Source organism: Vigna radiata, chromosome 7 (assembly GCF_000741045.1).
Source record: "Vigna radiata var. radiata cultivar VC1973A chromosome 7, Vradiata_ver6, whole genome shotgun sequence".
In the NCBI taxonomy this organism is placed as follows: Eukaryota; Viridiplantae; Streptophyta; class Magnoliopsida; order Fabales; family Fabaceae; genus Vigna; species Vigna radiata.
Genome location: NC_028357.1, coordinates 33177654 through 33196676, shown reverse-complemented (window position 1 = coordinate 33196676; position 19023 = coordinate 33177654). Strand labels below are relative to the sequence as shown.

The 19023-nt window shown below is 32.4% G+C and overlaps 1 protein-coding gene across 1 annotated transcript; it reads left to right on the top strand.

Annotated features, from left to right (window-relative positions):
- The first annotated feature begins 7977 nt into the window (after positions 1-7977).
- LOC106766333 lies at positions 7978-9450 on the top strand. Its single transcript, XM_014651066.2, has 2 exons — positions 7978-8011; positions 8661-9450. Exons 1-2 carry the CDS (start codon positions 7978-7980, stop codon positions 9419-9421), a joined length of 795 nt encoding a protein of 264 aa, XP_014506552.1. The 3' UTR covers positions 9422-9450.
- Positions 9451-19023: the final 9573 nt, after the last annotated feature.

The window sequence follows — 19023 nt, the reverse complement described above, 5'->3', positions numbered from 1 at the left end:
TGTATAAAACATTGATTGTCAAGAAATATTAGTTGACAATTATGGGCTGTGGTAAGCTTGGAAACAGATATAAGATTGAAATTAAATTGTGGAAGATATAGGACATTAGAAATAGATAAAGAGTCATTAATCTTTACTGTTCCAGAATATGAGGCTATGGTTTGTTGTATATTTGGTAGTTTTACTGTGGTGGGATCAATAGCCTTATAGGATGAATATAGATGTAAGGAAGAAGTCACATGATCACTTGCTCCTGAATCTATAATCCACATGGCATGGTCTGTAGCATGAGAAATTGGTAGCACATTGCCTATAAAAGAAGTATTTCGAGAGAAAGTTGTATCACTTTGATTGATGTGGGAAATAGTTGTAGAGGATCCCAATTGTGTTTGCTGTTGCAGGAGGGCTATCAAATGTTGATATTGCTGAGGAGTGATAACAGGGTTGTGCAATTTATGCCCAGGAGGGTAACCATGCTTCTTAAAGCATTCATTAACCGTGTGTCCAATGATATTGCAAAAATTGCAAACCTTTGAGTTGTATGAACTTGGATTTGATCTTCTACCAAAGCCTCCTTTATTTGATGAATAACCTCGACCTCCTCTTATCCCTTTGTTGTAGGATAATCCTGAAGATCCTTATGGATAACCATTCCTTTTGTAACAATTTTCAACCGTGTGGTAATGACACTAGTATAAAAATAACATTTTATGACGTACAAAAATGATCTATTATGACGTAGTTTCTGGCGACATAGTTCTGGGCGTCATAATAAGTCTGCGCATTTCATGACGTAGCAAAAATCTACGTCATAATAGCTTGAACATATTATGACGTAGTTTCTGAAATCAGTCATAATATGCGCGAAAGATATTATGACATAGATTTGTTAATACGTTATAATATTTAGTTTTCAAAACTCACATATTATGACGTACATGGTTTAGTATGTCATAATATATGTTTTTTTTTTAAAAAAAAATAATTATTACAATTGACATCCAATGAAATTATAATCATTTTCATGTATTATCATCTCATTCAATCAATTTATAATTAATATAACTTCAAATGAACAAATTCAATGAACTAACAAAATAAAATTCATTTCAAACATTAAGTTGTCTAATAATATTTAATACATCATTTATGCATAAAACTATATATTAAATCCAAATATTACATTAATATACATACACTATTCAATTGTAGCCAAGTTTCTACCCACCCTTAAAATATAAAAAAAGCCAAATTCCTTATAATGTCTTCCATGTCTGCAGATAGTAGCAATTGGAAAAAAAATAAGTATTAACATCCAGAAATAAGTATTCTTTAAATTATATGTTCCCAGGTACCATCTGCACCTTGCACACTTACCCTTCAAATGCAGCACTGTTACACCACGTAGATGACCAATCCTCACCAATAGCATTATAAAGATCAGAGATAGAATTGGCATGCGTTACCTGCAAATCAAATATCGAAGCCTTCATTTTCATAAAAAAAGGCCAAACTATTGAATTATTATTATTATTCAAACTACATATTAATAAAGGGAAGATATAACATCAACCACAAACATTCATCAAGATTTAATAATTGGTAACAATCACAAGTCACAAGAGAGTTATGAAGCATTTATCTTCAAAGATTAATAAATATTTAGAAATCCTTAAGCTTTAAAAAATTAGAAGGGAAGTCCAATTCTATCAGTTAATTAAGAAGACTTGGAAAGCCAACAAAAGCTTTGCCAGAGAAGACTACATTTGAAGCATGACACAACTACAAGCCAAGGCTAACAAAATTTTGGATAAGAATGCAGAACCTGAAATTTTTGAAGACATTTGGTTGCTTTACATACCTCCAATAAAGAGGGGCAAATTGGATAAGAATGCAGAACCTGAAATTTTTGAAGGCTTTAGCTCAACTTCCAAGGCCTATAGAATCTACCTATGACAAAGCAACAAAGTAGAAGTCAGGGATGTGAAGTTTTTGGAATCAGAGAGTTGAAACTAGGAAGATGCCAATAAAGAGTTGGTGTAGTAGAAGAAGTTATAACTGCAATATTCAAGAGAATGTAAAAGGTAACAATTCAAGGTGTTCTTTGATCAAACTTCTCCAAATTCCAGTCTCCGCAAGACTCCAACCTAGGAAACTTCGAAAAATAAACCATTATTCCATGGTCATGACTTCCAACGAAGCTTCACTGTAATTACTCACTCTTTCTTAACTTTTCCAAAAGAAAAATTAAAAAAAATAATCAAAACCTAAAAAAAATTTCCGAGAAAAGTCAAAGCAATTGACTCATGATTTACCATGTGATAGGTTAGTCTCGCCAGATGCTCGTCGTGTTCATCTCTTCCACGCTGCTTCTCTCTGATTCATGGCGACTCTGCACCCAGACCAACGCCGCCCCCTTCTGCACCTTTGTGGAGGACCGTACTGGCATCTCCGTCTATGTCGCCATTTCTAGCGTCCAGATGCCTCAATCAATGCCCTAAAGAAACATAAGAGGCATTATTATAGACCATAGGAAAAATGAAAATGGTAGAGGAAGCACCTGGAATATGCAGTGGCCCTCGGCTAGGGTTTCAAACAAATCGTCAATGGCTTCTTTGTTACGAAGAAAGAAGAAGGAACCGTGTGAGATGGGGGGACACGACCAAGTGAGGCCAAGTGAGGGTTTCTTCTATCGGAGAAGGAGAAGAAGAAAGAAGGAAGGGTTAGTGGGATTTCTTTTATCCGATAAAAAGGAAAAAGGATGAATTTCTTCGAAATTGAGTGATTAATTTTTGAGAGGAATGCGCGGTTTAGAGAGGAAGAGGGACATGGTGAGAGGAAGGTGAAATTAGAGATATGGGAAATGTAAAAAATCGAGACATATCATGATTGGTTTCAATATCTACCTAATAATATGTTTTTAACTTATTTAAAAATTTATCACTACATTTTATATTATAACTGGTGTTCAAAACTACGTCATAATATGTTTTAACTTATTTACAAGTGTAACTTTTATTACAATTCTGCTACTGGTCAATCTATTATGACGAATAATTTTCATCCGTCATAATAGGTTCGTCATAGTATCCTATTTTTCCACTAGTGTGATCAATGACAGCCATGAGTTGGTTTGGTAAAAACACAAAGAAATCAAGAAAGGGGAAGCATCGAATGAAGATCAGAGGCACAGCAGAACTCATAATGAGAATCATGCTGAGAGGAAAACAAAGAAACAAAGAATAATCTGTGTATTATCTTAATTCTGCATAATGCAGATACAAATATTTATACATCAAGATTATAACAGAATTAATTATAATTCTATCTAATCTATCAGCTATATACACAGAATAATAACAAACAAAAATAATAACAAATAAATCTTAAAACATAAAAAGATATCAAATATTAAATCAAATATTAAATCCTAACAACGCATATGATATGAATGTTTTTTACGACTCGGTGAGAATGAGTGATATGAGAACATGTTAGTATAAATATATGTTAGGCTGAATTGAATATAGGCTTGAATACTAAGAATATATTCGAGAACTTGGAACAAATATATTATGATTGTGGGAGTTGTATTAATATAGTCATGTTTTTCAAGAAATGTCTAGAGAATATAATATACTTTACTAAATTCTCGTATTCATAGAGAATAAATTTTAGATGGTAAGAATCGAAAGAAGTTTCTAATATAAAATGTTACTTCTGTACAAGAATTAATCCTATCATGATGAGTTCCGAATGGACGAAGATAACCTGTTTAATAAAATAGTTAAAAATAAAGAAGATTTCAAAAATAAAAAGTAAATTCATATAATTTCGTAACTTCAAACATCGTAATACGTCAAATAGTCTTTTTAAGAATTATGTTTTTAGGTTTTAAAATTAAATACAAAATTAAAATTATGTTCTTATTCTAAATTTTAATATATTTTAATTTTTAAACTTAAAAATAAATAAATTAATCTTTTTAATTCAACCATGCTAATTTTTGTCCGTGTTTTAAAATCATATTTACATGATTCAAATATTATTTTTGTTTAAACAATAAAAAAATGTTTAACCTGTTCATACATCTAGTATTTTGAATTAATTTTTTATTATTACATAATATCTTACTCTATTAGATGATATGTTTCCTATATTCAATGAATTTCTTTACTTGACATCACTTTTAATTAATTAATTATTTACTAAAAAAAAGTCATAGTTTACGTTGCTAAAGATCTTCGTAAACTTAAATACTTTCACATAGAGGAAAATAAATGCATATTTTTCCAAACATTGACGTGCAAAATAATAAGTTCACTACTTCATCTCAAAATAAAGCATCCCTTTAATTGAATTTAAACTCGTATAATTAATATATAACTTAAATGTATTCATAAATCACTAGATGGATTGATCATCATTCATGTGGGTTGGGGTTTAAAAAAATTTACAAGATCAAAAAATTTCTTATAAAAAAAGTTTTATAAAACTAAAATATCTACAAAAGTTTTTTTTAAAATTTTTATTTTAAATACAAAAATTTGCAATATGTTAAACTATTAAATTATTACATAAATTATATTACAAGATATTAAATTATTATCTTATTATAAAATTATATCATATTAAACGATATATTTATTATTATATAGTTTATAAACAAATTAAAAATTTTATTTATATTTATTTTTATTAGTTAAAAATAGTGTTTTGTTAATAGATAGTTAAATATAGTTTATTACCAATATAAGAAAAGTGTCTCAAAGTTCATGTGAACATAATACAAGAGCTAGGAATCATTTACATATGTATATCAAATTTAATTTATAGATTTTTTTCTACTGCATTTGTTCGGGTGGGTTTCTAATTTAATTAATAGTGAGATAAATTTTTGAAAAAAACGGAGTTTATATAAGGTAACGTATAATAGTATTCGCTTAGCTTAATTATGAAATGAAAATATTTTATTTAATTTTCTTTTAAACATCCAATATAATTATTTTTTTTAACAAAGAGTTAGTGGTGGTATTTTCAGTTATAATGATGACACAGTTTTGAATATTGAACCAAAAAATATTTTTTCACACTTAAAATTTTTACATTTGATATTATTCTTTTTACTTTTTATTTTTAAAAAAATATAAAAATTTATACTTTTATAATTATTTTATTCTTGTACTATATGTCAAATGAATGTAAAAGTATATCATGATACTATTATTAAACCTGATGTCTAATGATTACTTTATAAATTATATATTAAACACTTTCCTGGTTAAAAAATATTTCGGACTCTAGATTTGAGTGCCTTTTTATTTTTTATTTTTTAATTTTTCTTTTAGGGAGTGTTGGATAGCTATAGATTAAAACAAAATAATTGAACACTACTAATTGCAATATAACTAAATTTTATTTACTTATGAAAAATATTTCGTACAATATTTATATAGGTTTTCTAAAAACATTATAATAGTGTATCATTGTTATTAAAAAAAATTAGTTTAGTATCATATTAAATATTTTAATAAGATTCATATTGTTTTTTCTATTAAAAATATTTCATAATATTTAAAATTATTTTTTAATTAAACTTGTAATTATCTCTTTAAATACAATAAAAATTATTAATTTTTATTTTTCAATTTTTATTAAAATTATTTCTTATATACTATATACACCATTGATTAAATTAAATTATAATAAAATTAAAATTTTAAAACGATATAAAAAATAAATTATAAAAGTATTTTATTAATATAATTAAATTATTTTTAATATTCCAAATTAATATAAAAGATAAAATAAAACAAAATAACTCAATCATTAATTCTGATAATAAATAATATGTACTAATACTTAATACTGCAATTAAAAAAAGTTGTTGAGTATTAGTGTAGTGACTTCCCGGATATCACGGCAAGTTGCATTACCATACACTTAAATGATAACAAGGAATAATAAATTAATGAGTTGTATGATTGAGAGAGAAGGATTTTTCTTTTTGACACAAAAAAAGTATTTTACTTTTTGAACGAAGTTGTTGTTTTTTAGTTGATACATTTTATTAATGTGTACCGACAAAAATAATTTTAAAGTGAAGGGTACATTTAATAATTTTTATTCTCAAAACTAAAAAAAACCTCAAATCAAAACTCCTTGCTCATCTCTCTCATTCCTTTCAACCCTTTCTCTTTCCCTCCAATATTTCCTCTATTATTCCTACACTAGTCCCAACGGAAAAACACTCGTTGTTAAACAATTTCTTTTTGTAAAGAGTTGAGTCATTGACATATTCGCCTTCATTCAAGATCTCTTCAATTTTATCATTTTCACTAACCTCTCTAATTTCATCATCTGTGGAGGTCGAATTATCATATCTAAAAAAACCTTCCAAGCCCATTACCAATTCCTTCAAATGTCATTATACTTGTAAAAATTAGATAAAATTAGACAAGACAAAAATTATAAAATGAAAACTCACTATAAAATCATTTTTTTGTAAGAAATTGTTTAACTATGAGTGTTTCTGATTCTTTCCAAGCAAATTACCAATTCCTTCGGATGTTATTATGCTTGTGAAATATTTATTTCATAGGATTATAAACCTCACCTCACCTCTGTTTCTGTATCAACATATGTGTTAAAAAGCTTTTTGGTCGCACAAAAAGTCAACAAACCCTAGTCCCCAAAAGCTTTTTGGTCGCACAAAAAGTCAACAAACCCTAGTCCCCACTAATGTAGTATACGATAACCAGGGGATCAATCCGCAGACTCGGTGAAAATCAAGTTTAGAATATATGGTTAATCTTGCTTCTTTATTTATTATTTATCTAAACTACAAAAAAAGGTGGGGACATTAAAAAATGAAATGACGAATAAAAGAATTAAAACTGAATTGAAATCTGTTTGAAAGAAAGAAGAATATGAACTAAAAGGAAAAATAAAAGAAAATAGAAATCTAAACTACCTAAGATAGAAACCTACACTGTACAATCTAAACATAAGTAATAAGACACAATCATGCCAGTATTATCAATTAAAATCGAAATCAACAACTAAATGAGCTGAACATATTTAAAACAGTACCAAATCAAACTATCATATATGCAAATAAACTACTAGAGATATTACAATCAAAAGAAATATGAAAAAAAAAATCACAAAATCAGCAAGGAGAATTGGTTTGAATAAAAAACTAGAATCAAATTCATATGAAATCAATGCACAAAGTGGTAGATCATATGTCAGGAAGACATCCTGGTAAAATAAGCCCATCACAGGGTCTTAAAGCTCAATTCCAGAACTTAAAAGTCAATAATCATCACTCAGTTAATCAAATTCACGATGAATCTAAATCTAATTCATGTTTCTAATCAATATCCTAAAATATACAAAACCTAATTAAAATGAACGAACAGAAACAAAAACAACATGAATTAAAATATTTTTTCATTGATTGAACTCTTATCTGGCTCGGGAAGACATCCCGTTCACTTACGCCCACCTCGGGGTCATATAATTCCAAAAAGGAATTTCAATATGCAGATTTATGAGTTCAAATCAATTTTCCTTTAAAAACAAAACAAGAACACAATCACATAAGAACACAAGAACGAAAAGCAATCATCATAACAGAATCACAAAGCACTGAACAGAGAAACATCAAGAACAAGAACTTTATTAACAAGAAATGAAATTTACAACGAAAAGTACCGAACAAAGCTTGCAATTGAAGCCACCACGGGCTCTCACCACCGCGATGATTCGCTCCAAAAGGCAAGGAAAATGAAACCCTAGTCTAAAACTGAAAAAATCGTAGCGTGAAAAGTGAAGTGTATATGAGTCTAAGAGTCTGTGTAGAAAATGTATTTACATGGCAAAAACCTTTTTTATATAGGGTCCGAAAACGAAAGAGAAAATAAACGGGAAAAAGGGAACCTTGCTTCACTTTGACGCTTCGTGCTTCATCCGATGTGGCAACTTCGGTCACCTTCTCTTCTTCACGGTCAGCTCATGACAGGGTCCGGTCATCTTCGCTTGAACCCTAGCACGTGGGTTTTTCTCTTCTCGGTATCGTCCTCTGAAGTTAGCTTTTCTCTTCAAAATGAAAGTGTTCTGCAAATGAGAATGAAGATAGGAGACCCCTGCAGCTGCTGCCAAAACACACCGTTTCACTTAAAGGAGCAAGCCCAAATAGAGCAGCCCAATTCCAGCCAATTGCCTCCAAGTAATTCCAAATGCAGTGGCCCAATTTTTAAATCAGCTTTCTCCATATGCAACAGCTTAGAAACCTCAACGTGGCAACAACGTCTCAATTAGTTGGAGTCCAATTTCACATGTGGCAACAACAACCCACTTCTTCAATCAATATCAAATCAGTAGTGCCAATTCCTCTCGGGCGTTGCTTCCTGCACCTCCACGTTTGCTTCCTACACCTCCCCCTTCCATTTTTACCCTTTGCTCTATTTTTTGTATTCCTATTTTATTCTTTAGTAAAAATTTATATTTAGGGTTAAAATTTTTTGATTTCATTCAGTAACCCTCACATAACCTAGTTATTCTTTATGTTTATTGATGATGTTCTTCATTCGGCCTTGCACTCCTTCTGGTGAAGACTCTTCAGTGCGTGCATGTACATTTTATTTTTGTCAAAGCTGCAAGTGTTTTACTTGCCTCCTATCATGTTGTCACCACAATTGTAAATGACGTGGTCTCTATAAATGATGCTGTAACCTACTTTTTGATTGCCATAATGGTTTTACTTCTGATAGCGCCCTTTGCAATTCCTATAAAAATGACACTATTTCCTTCTAATTCCAAGTGCAACGTTTCATTGGTTGGTTCTTTAGATAATTTGGCATCGGAGAGTGACATTTCGACGCAGACAAGTCCATTGCTAACACCATCTTCTTCAGCTGCTATTCTTGAAAGTTTTCATGAAAGGGGTGATGTCTCGAATGTTGAGATGCTCATTGCAGAAGGACAAGGAGTAGTGATGCAGAAAAGGAGACCTAAGAGGGGAGATGATTTCAAGTTCCGTGAAGCTTTCATCAAAGCAGACTTCTGGCTTTGTTGGTTTGCTTATTTCCTTGGGGCTGGCTCAGGAGTAACGGTTCTCAATAATTTGGCTCAAATTGGAGTTGCCTTAGGTGTAGAAGATACAACCATATTATTGTCAGTCTTCAGCTTCTGCATATTTATTGGCCGCCTTGGCGCTGGTGTTATATATGCGGCGGCTAAGAACACCCTTTTTGAAACTTCTTTAAATGGATATGGTCGTCCGTTCACGGATATCGACATCCGTTTCAGGTCCAAACGGATGTGTGACATCTGTTTATGCCTGCGTCTTCTTCCTCCGCACTCAGACAACCTCAAACACAAAAAAAAGAAACCAGGCACACAAAGCAACACATAAATACTATATTACATACATTTAAAAAAAAACAAACAGATATAAACACAACTAAGAAACGAAATGAAAAACTAACCTGTCGAACCTGTCAAAGATCAACAGACAAAAACGCACCACCAAACACATCGTCGCACCTCTGCAAAAACCCGCCGCACCGCCGCACGCACAAGCCACACCGTCGCACACACCAAACCCTGCACCACCACAAAATGCGCAGAGGAGGACCACGAAATACACTGGATTGGGAGAGTTGAGAGTAAGAGGTTAAAAAAATCAAACTGAGGAGGGGAACGAGAGTCAGAAGGTGGGGGTGGTGGGGTGCTGTTACAGATGAGTGAAATAGTAAAGGGAAAAGTAAATCTAGGGTTACTTAAACAGAGGGTTAAAAAAATAAAAAATAAAATAAAAAAGGTTATTTTGGTAATATGAAAAAAGTTAAAAAGAAATGGGGAGGTACAGGGTGGAATGGGGGAGGTGGAGGGAGTAACACCCATTCCTCTCCCATACCGGCCTAATTCACTCTGCACAAAACAACCCATCAACTTTTCAGCAATAGATTCAGAAACCAGAAAAGGCATCTGCAGCCCAGAGAGAAACAGAAATCAATTCAGAATTAAAGAAAAAAAATTTAGCTAATAAAAGAAAGAATTTTTGTCTAAAGATTTTCTAAAAAAAATAAAAATTTCCTAATTATTTACAAACACTAAAAAATATTCCTAAAAGCCTATTTTTAACTACAATTTTATAAAACTACAATTTTAAACAAAAATCCTAAAACTAACCTAATTCTAAACAATTAGAAACTAAAGAACCCTAAGAAAAGATTTTTAACAAAGAAAAATATGTAAAAATAGGGAGTTATCAATATGCAACATGTTTACTTTTAGGCAGATCTTGAAGCGAGCCAATTCCATCTTTTAACTGAGAAGCACTGATGAAATCTACCATATCACCGATCTTAGTCTCAGAAATAAATATTTAAGAATCATCACCAGAAAAATCTTCCTTTTTCATTATTTAATTGACCATCTTAGACCATCTAATACTGCTGATAGTGGAGAGAAAAAAAAAACAAAAAGAAACTTAAAATGTGTTGATAACATATATTGCCTACTCAAAGCCATGATGCAGAAATTAACATCAGTCTTCAAACTTATTAGTTTCCTAAAATTTCATTCACTTTTAACCCATTCCGCAAAACCATTTTTAATATGTTTGTATGTTACTTATTCAACTAGTATCCTTAGTATGTTTACGTTTTAACGGTTAACTTATTTGTTTGTGCGTATGGCGATAATCATATAATATTTGTGTTATAGAGGAGCAGTTGTTGCAGGTGATGAATAGACTCATTAAAGATAGGGAAAAGTTACGTGGAGATTTAATAAGAGTTATATTCTATTGAAACGGGTTTTGAAACATTTTAGTTTTTATATATATTTGGATGTAAATGTTTGGTTTTGTAAATATTAAATATTACTTGGTAGGATAATGATATTTAGACAACATTTTTTTAACAACATTTGAACATTGATTACGTGTCAATCTGTGATTGGTCGTAAATTACTCCATAATAGTGTTTATGATTATTATTATTGATTAGGGAGTAATTTACGACCAATCACAGATTAACACGTAATCAATGTTCAAATGTTGTCAAAAAAATGTTTAAATATCATATCCTTTTATTAAATGTATTTAGTATCTTTGAGAAAATTATTCTTAAGTTTTAAAATATGTTTAAGTTTAATAGACTCCAAAAATTGAGGTGTTACATTAGTACCTAGGAAGCAAAGGGGTGTTGGCAAGGAAAGAAAAAGGTTGAGGCCTACGTTGTTAGGGGAGAGCAAGGAAGCTGTTATGGGACATGTTAAACAACTGAAATTATGACCAAGAAACTTTCACCCTTTGAGAATAAGAAATTCCAATAAAATAAAATTTACCATAGATTAACAAACAGTTTTATAATAATTCAGAAAAAGATGTTCTAAACCTTGATCAACCTAATGATAGCTCAAGTGCAACGCCTTAGCTGTTAAGTATCTTTAATTCACACTATAAATAATAATAAAAAATGTCACTATTATAAAAAAATAATAGTAATGTGATTAAGAATTGTAATATATAAAAGGGTCAAGTGAGTGAAATCTAATTACATAGCTGAAGTGCAATTATTGTTCAACTTTATAAAAGGATATTCACAATGCACACAATTTCATATAACATTTTATCCTTAGGTTATGCACAATTTCATAATGTAATATTGCCAAACAATTTCAAATAAATATATTTAGGAAAAACTACATAAAAAAACACCATCATATATTTACCTTCTAATGTTTACAATTATTTAGAATACTTTTATTAAAATTATGATATCATAGTTAGACTACAATTAATGTGTGGTTCAACATTTTAGTGATTAACTTCAGCAAAAGGATAGGCCAAATATATAAACGATTTAAGTTTGTAAAAAAAAAAATAGGAAAAAAATTGTCTTATTGATTTTGCATAAAATATGACAAATATATACAAGAGAAAATCTATAATTCTGCTATTTTATCTCTATAAATATTCTATAATAATGTAACATTATTACTGTAATTATTTTATAATAATGTAACATTATTACTGCAAATCACCTATAATAATAATAATATATTCTCTCAATAATCTCGGAATATGATTTATTTTCTAACACTTCCCCTCAAGCTGAAGCATACAGATTGTATGAACAAAGCTTGGAATATATAAACTCAATTTGAAATATGTAATCTGTCTTCAAGAGTGTCATCGGCGCGCTGTCATTTCCGTTGTTCGCCACTATTGATGAACAACAAATTGCAAGAACAAATGAAGGGCCTGCAACAACAAACTGCAGGGGCAAACAATAACAGACCTGCAGGGACTACACTACCCTGCAGCGGCTGAAATTAAAAGGCTAACAGCCACAAACCTGTAGGGACTTAATCACCCTAAACAGCAACAAAACTTCAAGGGACTTAACTGCCCTAAACAACAACAAGCCTTCAGGAAACATCTGTCCTCCAGAGGCAAACAACAACAGACCTATAGAGACTACACTACCCTGCAGTGGCTGGAATTAAAAGGCTAACAGCCACAAACCTGTAGGGACTTAATCACCCTAAACAGTAACAAACCTTCAAGGGACTTAACTGCCCTGAACATATGGGAGACCTTCAGGAAACAACTGTCCTGCAGAGGCAAACAAAAACAAACCTTCAGGGACTTCACTGCCCTGAGTAGCAACAAAACTTCAAGGGACTTAACTGCCCTGAACATATGGGAGACCTTCAGGAAACAACTGTCCTGCAGAGGCAAACAAAAACAAACCTTCAGGGACTTCACTGCCCTGAGTAGCAACAAAACTTCAAGGGACTTAACTGCCCTGAACATAAGGGAGGCCTTCAGAATAGAGAAGAAGATAGCGAAAGCAATAGAGGTAGGACTAGGTGTTGGTGCATCGGTGGCACAAGTGGCGGAGACGATGGTCGCGAAAGTGATCGGCGATAGTGGCCAGAGACGGTGGCCGGATGGCAACACCGGACAGATGCGAGACAAAAACCAGAGATTGTCCATTAAAGTATAAAAGCACAAGTTGAAAAAGAGACTTTTAGGGGGCCGCCGGTGACGGCGGCCACCAGCGACAACAAAGACAAAGTAGAAACGGATCAGAAAACCTGCTCTGATACCATGTATAAAAAGAAAATAGGGAAAAAATTGTCTTATTGATTTTGAATAAAATATGAGAAATATATACAAGAGAGAATCTATAATTCTGCTATTTTATCCCTCTAAATATTCTATAATAATGTAACATTATTACTGTAGTTATTTCATAATAATATAACATTATTACTGCAAATCACCTATGATAATAACAATATATTCTCTCAATAATCTCGGAATATGATTTATTTTCTTACAAAGTTGAAAGCATAATAGACACTGGAAAAAGAAATGAGGAAATAGATTATAATCAACTTCAAATGAAAACTAACATTTTTTAATCACAACATATATTTATTTGAAGAATAGAAGTAAGTTTGAGCATCAAAAGTTGCAAGACTTGGTTTTTATTTAAATATAGCCAACCTCTGGAGCGACGCTTTGACACTCATGCAAATTGTGTCATCCTAACATAATATTTTAATTAGAGTTAAAGCATCGAGACTTACCTTGTTGGCAATATTCTAGTGACTCACTTGGATTTTCTAGTGACTTTTAGAAAAGAAAATTACAATGATTAAATGCTATTGTTATAGTTTATTGGATTAGTTTCAAGCTACACAGATTCTATATTTAACTGTTTGAATTCAAGAAGTATGTATTTTTGCTTTGGACTTCTATATTTATAATCCAACAGTCTGCCAGTTTAACTCTAACAATATAAATGCCTTAATCAAAATATATACAAGTATAACTTATATACCATTTTTATAGTGCATATATTATAGGTTTATATATCAAGATTTAATTTTTAATCATTATGAACAATGAAATTGCTTAATTATAATTGGAAGACAATTGTTAATTGGTTAAAAGGTAGCTTTTTTTAAGATCTGTGGAATTATTCCATGCATCAATGGTTGTTTTGGAATTAAGACGTTAGAGGAGATTAATTATTACAGATTTATAATAGAATTTTTTATCACCAAATTCTTTGATTATATTTCTTTTAATATTCTCAGCCAGGTAGAGCTGTTAAAATGGGTAACCCGGTTTGACCCGGCCTGACCCACCACAGGTTGGTCACTTAGTGAGCCAACCCAACCCGACTCATTTATTAGCGAGCCAGAAAAACTTGAACCCGACCCGACACACCACGGGTTGGTGGGTAAACGGGTTGGCTCACTAGCCCATTTAATTATACTTTTTTTAAAATAAAAAAAATACAAACTTCATGTAATTTAAATTTAAACAAATTTCACTCCCAAAAATTATGTTAAAAACAATTCAAAATAATAAAAAAAAGTACAATATAATCCAAATGTCATAAAAAAACAAACACAAAAAACATACAAATTAGTTTCTTATATTCATCATTTTTTGTTCCTTATCCATTTACGATATTAGAATCTTGAATAGATAAATCCACAATATTCTGCTCTCTTGAATCATCCTGAATGTCAAACCTACCTGAATGTAGTTGATCACATCAATTGTTGTAACCCTTGAACCTTGCTCTTGTCGTCTCCAAATTCACTAATAAAGATTTTCCTTATATCAGAACAATTCTGACAATCAATAAAAAAATATTAGTAAAAAAAAAGAGAACCAATATTCAATAACATCAACAAAAAATTAATAGTTTAATCTGTAACATAATTTCCCAAATTCAAAGATATCAAAAAGAGCTTGTTCAAATAATATATACTCAAATTGTTTAAATAAAATGAACCAAATCTGATACAAGCATGTCAGAACATGAAAAAAATCATTCCATGTCTTCAAAACCCCCAGAACAAAAAAGCAAATTCGCAAATCCCTATTTTTGTCATTATAGGGTTTTTGAAAAAAAAAGAGAAGTGAGAAAACAAAAATGTGGAGAAAAGAGAAGAAAAAAGGAAGGGTGTTTTACCTGCTCCTTGAAGAATTTTAGTGAAGTGAGGGTGAGAGCATCGTCAAATGAGAGCAAGTACCGTGAGAGTGATTTGTGAGAGTAAATGTTACTTTTTTGGTATACACAGTGAGTGAAGAAAATATTTTATTTTTTGGGGTTTCATAAATAAAATAATAAATTAAAAAAATAAAATTAGGTAGGTGGGTTGGTGGGCCAACCCGGCTCACCACGGGTTCAACCCACATGAGCCGGGTCTAAATGAGCCGGGTTGAAATCTGACCCGCATGTAAGTGGGTTGTATTTTTCAAACCCAACCCGACCCGAACCCGTGACGGGCCAGGTTGGCCCACGGGTTGTGACCCATTTTGACGGCTCTACAACCAGGACGAGTTCCAAAGCAAGGAATTAGTTCACTATTTGGGAGCAGTTGGCATTTACAGGCACAGAAAATTGAGCATAAACGGGACAAATTTTCAATTTCATATATTAATTAGTAACATCATTTTGTCCATATTAGTAATAACTTTAAGCACTTAAATTAGATACTACAATATTCAGTGAGGAAAAACTAGGAAGAAACGTCATCACAGGCTATTTATACATTTATACAACAGGAACAACAAATTCATTAGACATTTGCATTTTTAGAATTAAACAATATAATTGGTTACTTCTATAGAAATTATCCTCTATTTTAGTAGGGTTGAGATCCCTAACCAAAAGCATTTAAAGTTGTCTGCTCCATCATCGAGTTACGCTATTCTCTCTCTTCTTTTTGTCCTAGTCGTGGGGGAGGGTGTCTGCAAAAGACAGTCCGACACTCAAGCCACTAATTTACTCAATAAATTCAATAATAAGAATGAGCAATCAGAGTTAAATTACCTCAATTTCTCGTTAGACATATATCTATAAATATTATATTGAGCTTACCATTAGGCCTGACTCATTTACTACCAATAAATGACATTATTCCTATTAATTGTCAATCAATGACTATTATTGCTATTATTGCTTAAAATAATTTCCAGACCGATCGATCATTTTCTTGCTGGACGGTCAGCCGCCCAGTCCTTAGCTGACCAGGTGGTCGTACAGTACATCAGCTCCCTAAGCCCAAACAAGCTCTTTATTTGAAGAGGTGCGTAAGGTTTTGTATGAGTTTAAGAGAGGTCACTCACATTAGGAGTTTATTTTCGATGTGCTTTAAGTCTTCCTTTTTATACCGAACGACAGACTCTAGGAGTTCACTTAAAACGTTCCCTATAATTCAATCATAGATCAAAAATATGAAATTATAAACTTAAACTAAACCTAAGTAATGTTCAAGAACAAATATAAGTCTTCCTAGTTCCAATTTTGCAGAAGATAAGTTATCCACTCCTGCCTTAGCTGCTTTATGGTGTCTTCGTGTAAAGGAGATAAATTTTTGAAGCGTTGCAGAATTAAGAAATATTCATTATGGTTTGATATATGTTCAAAGAAAATTATTGATTTGTGATGTTTTGAAAGTAAGCATGATTATTACCTCATTCCAGTCATCTGTAATGCCAGCTCGAATGATGGTCTTAATCCAAGACATCACATAGTACCCACATTCACATGAATCTAGCTGCTTGTTACACTAAAATGACAATGTAAATATAGTCAAGAATTAAGATCAATGAATAACATAGTAAATGAATTAAAACTATAAATGCACCCAACCTTTGGATACCGGACTTGATTTAGCTGACCTCGAGATTTAGCCATTACTCTATTTACATTAAAACACAAAGTAATATTAATATAAGTATCACATCATAAAAAATTAAGGTCAACATGAATTTCAAAGTCATTTTTGGCGAAACACTTACCCTTGAAGCATGTTTCTCAAGTCATTTTTCATCTTCCTTTGCAGCGAACATAAGAATACAGTTGTACATTGTTTGGGAATGAGGACCAACAGTTGCCAGTAAGCCCTGTTTGGAACATCATAAATAGTTAGGAAACTAATTAAGTAAACTTTAATTACCTTTTACATAAAACAACACATACCCATCAATGTATGGCACAAGGTATACGTCTCTGTTTGACTTAGCCATCCATGTTTGCAAATAATTTTGTTTGCTTTCAATAGTGTTACCAGAACGTTGAATGGTCTGAGGTTCAACAAATCCGTAAATGGAAGACCGACCTTGGTCTACAATGACTGTGTCCATGTACCTATAACAACAAAGTTAAGTTGTTAGAAACTAGTTATCTAAATAAAACTATTATGGTAGACAAAATTAACTATCTCACATGCACCATAGTTGAATAATGGAAATATTCAACATCGTGTCTCCCGCAAAGATCTCGGATACATAATTGAATGTGATATATAGTGGCATATGGCGGGGGGAGACCAGATACTCTTAAATCCCAGTATATTTGTATTGATCCTTTGTTGAACCTGGCAATTCTTGACATTAGTTTTGCTATTAGATCATCATCTGCTTCACTCGTGTCATCATATTCAGGTATTGATGCCTCATGCATCGGTTGCTTTTGAGGACATGTGAACTAAAGATAAGATTTTCAAAGTTATGAACAAATATTTTTAAATGAAGATATAAAATTAGTAATGATAAAAATATTATATATGTTGTGTAGCAATGCGTGTGATAATCAATGATCTAGGCTAGGCTAAAAAACTTCTTATGGCCTCCCCACAAATTGAACTTCTAGAGTGGGTACACGCACTTCAGCCTGGGGATCCCGAACCTCGTCAATCATGACACGCACGTGCTGGGGTGATATGGGAACACCGTGAATAGTTTGGCCTCCCCATCAACCAACAACTCGTACTGACCAATGTACTTAATAGGTTCAACAGCGGAGCAGGATCCTCTAGTGCTGGCAGGAGGTGGTGTGGGAGTTTCAATGGGCACACCCAGGATGCCCTGTGTCATGGATCACAACTTCTCTTCAAGCGTTCTTTGTATTTCTTTTTGTTCCTATAGTTGTTCCATTATTTGCATGCTCTGGCGAAGTCTTTCCTCCCACTGAAGATCCATTTGCCACAATGCCTCCTGATTCATTGATTGAATTGTTTTTTGAACAGGGCCAAAGTAGTCACGAAGACCAATCGCCCCAACAACTCCATGTACATGTCTTGGGTGCTCCGATTTTCCAATGGTCATCGTTAGAATGTCCTCCCTACCTTGGGGAGTAAATGTTCCCTGTGTCTGCTGCTCAACCAACTCATCCTGCACATAAAAACACTATGTTACTTAAATTGCATGATATGATAAATACAAAATCAAACAATGTTTACAATTTCAACTTACAATTCTCTGTGAGATCAATGCAGCTGAGGCAAATGTCATGTTCCCATCTGATTTCGTCCAAGCAGTCTTCCACATCTCGTACCTTGTAGGTGGAGGTGCAAGGTTCAGGGACTCAAGCCCCAACTCATCCGCTCAAGTCTTTTTAATTTTCTTCTCAAGTTTCGCATAACCACCTCGTGATAACACGTGTGGTACATCATTTAGCCTTTGCCTTTCTTGGGCGGCTAACCTTTTACCCTGTAAAACCATCACTACAGTCATGAAGGGCATTACCGAAGGCCACAATCCCTCAGAAAACGCCACAAGCCGTCGCTAAAGCCTCATTACCGAGGGTCCGGCGACGGTAAAAAAGCCCTCGGTAAATTGCCTGTCGCTAACTATTAACGAGGGCTTTCGTCCCTCGGTAATTACCGAGGGACAAAAGCCTTCGGTAATTACCAAGGGGCGAAAGCCTTCGGTAATTACTAAAGGGTTGTAGCCTTCGGTAAATAAAAGAATGAAATATTTTAAAAGACACACCCCTGGAACATTATAATTTTTAAAAGACAAGAAAAAATATATCTGAGAAGGAAAAGGCATGAATTTAAACACTTTTCTAAAAAAATAAAAATTAAAGAATGAGATTCAGGGCCAAAATAGCAGTACAACTGACCAAGGTTTAAACAACTAAACATCTACATAAATCTGTAAGAAGAAAATGCCCTACACTACAC

Coding starts and splice junctions, on each gene's coding strand:
- LOC106766333 (XM_014651066.2), top strand. CDS start 7,978: ATGTGGCAACTTCGGTCACCTTCTCTTCTTCACG. Junction 8,012..8,660: donor GTCACCTTCTCTTCTTCACG/GTCAGCTCATGA, acceptor TTTTTGTCAAAG/CTGCAAGTGTTTTACTTGCC.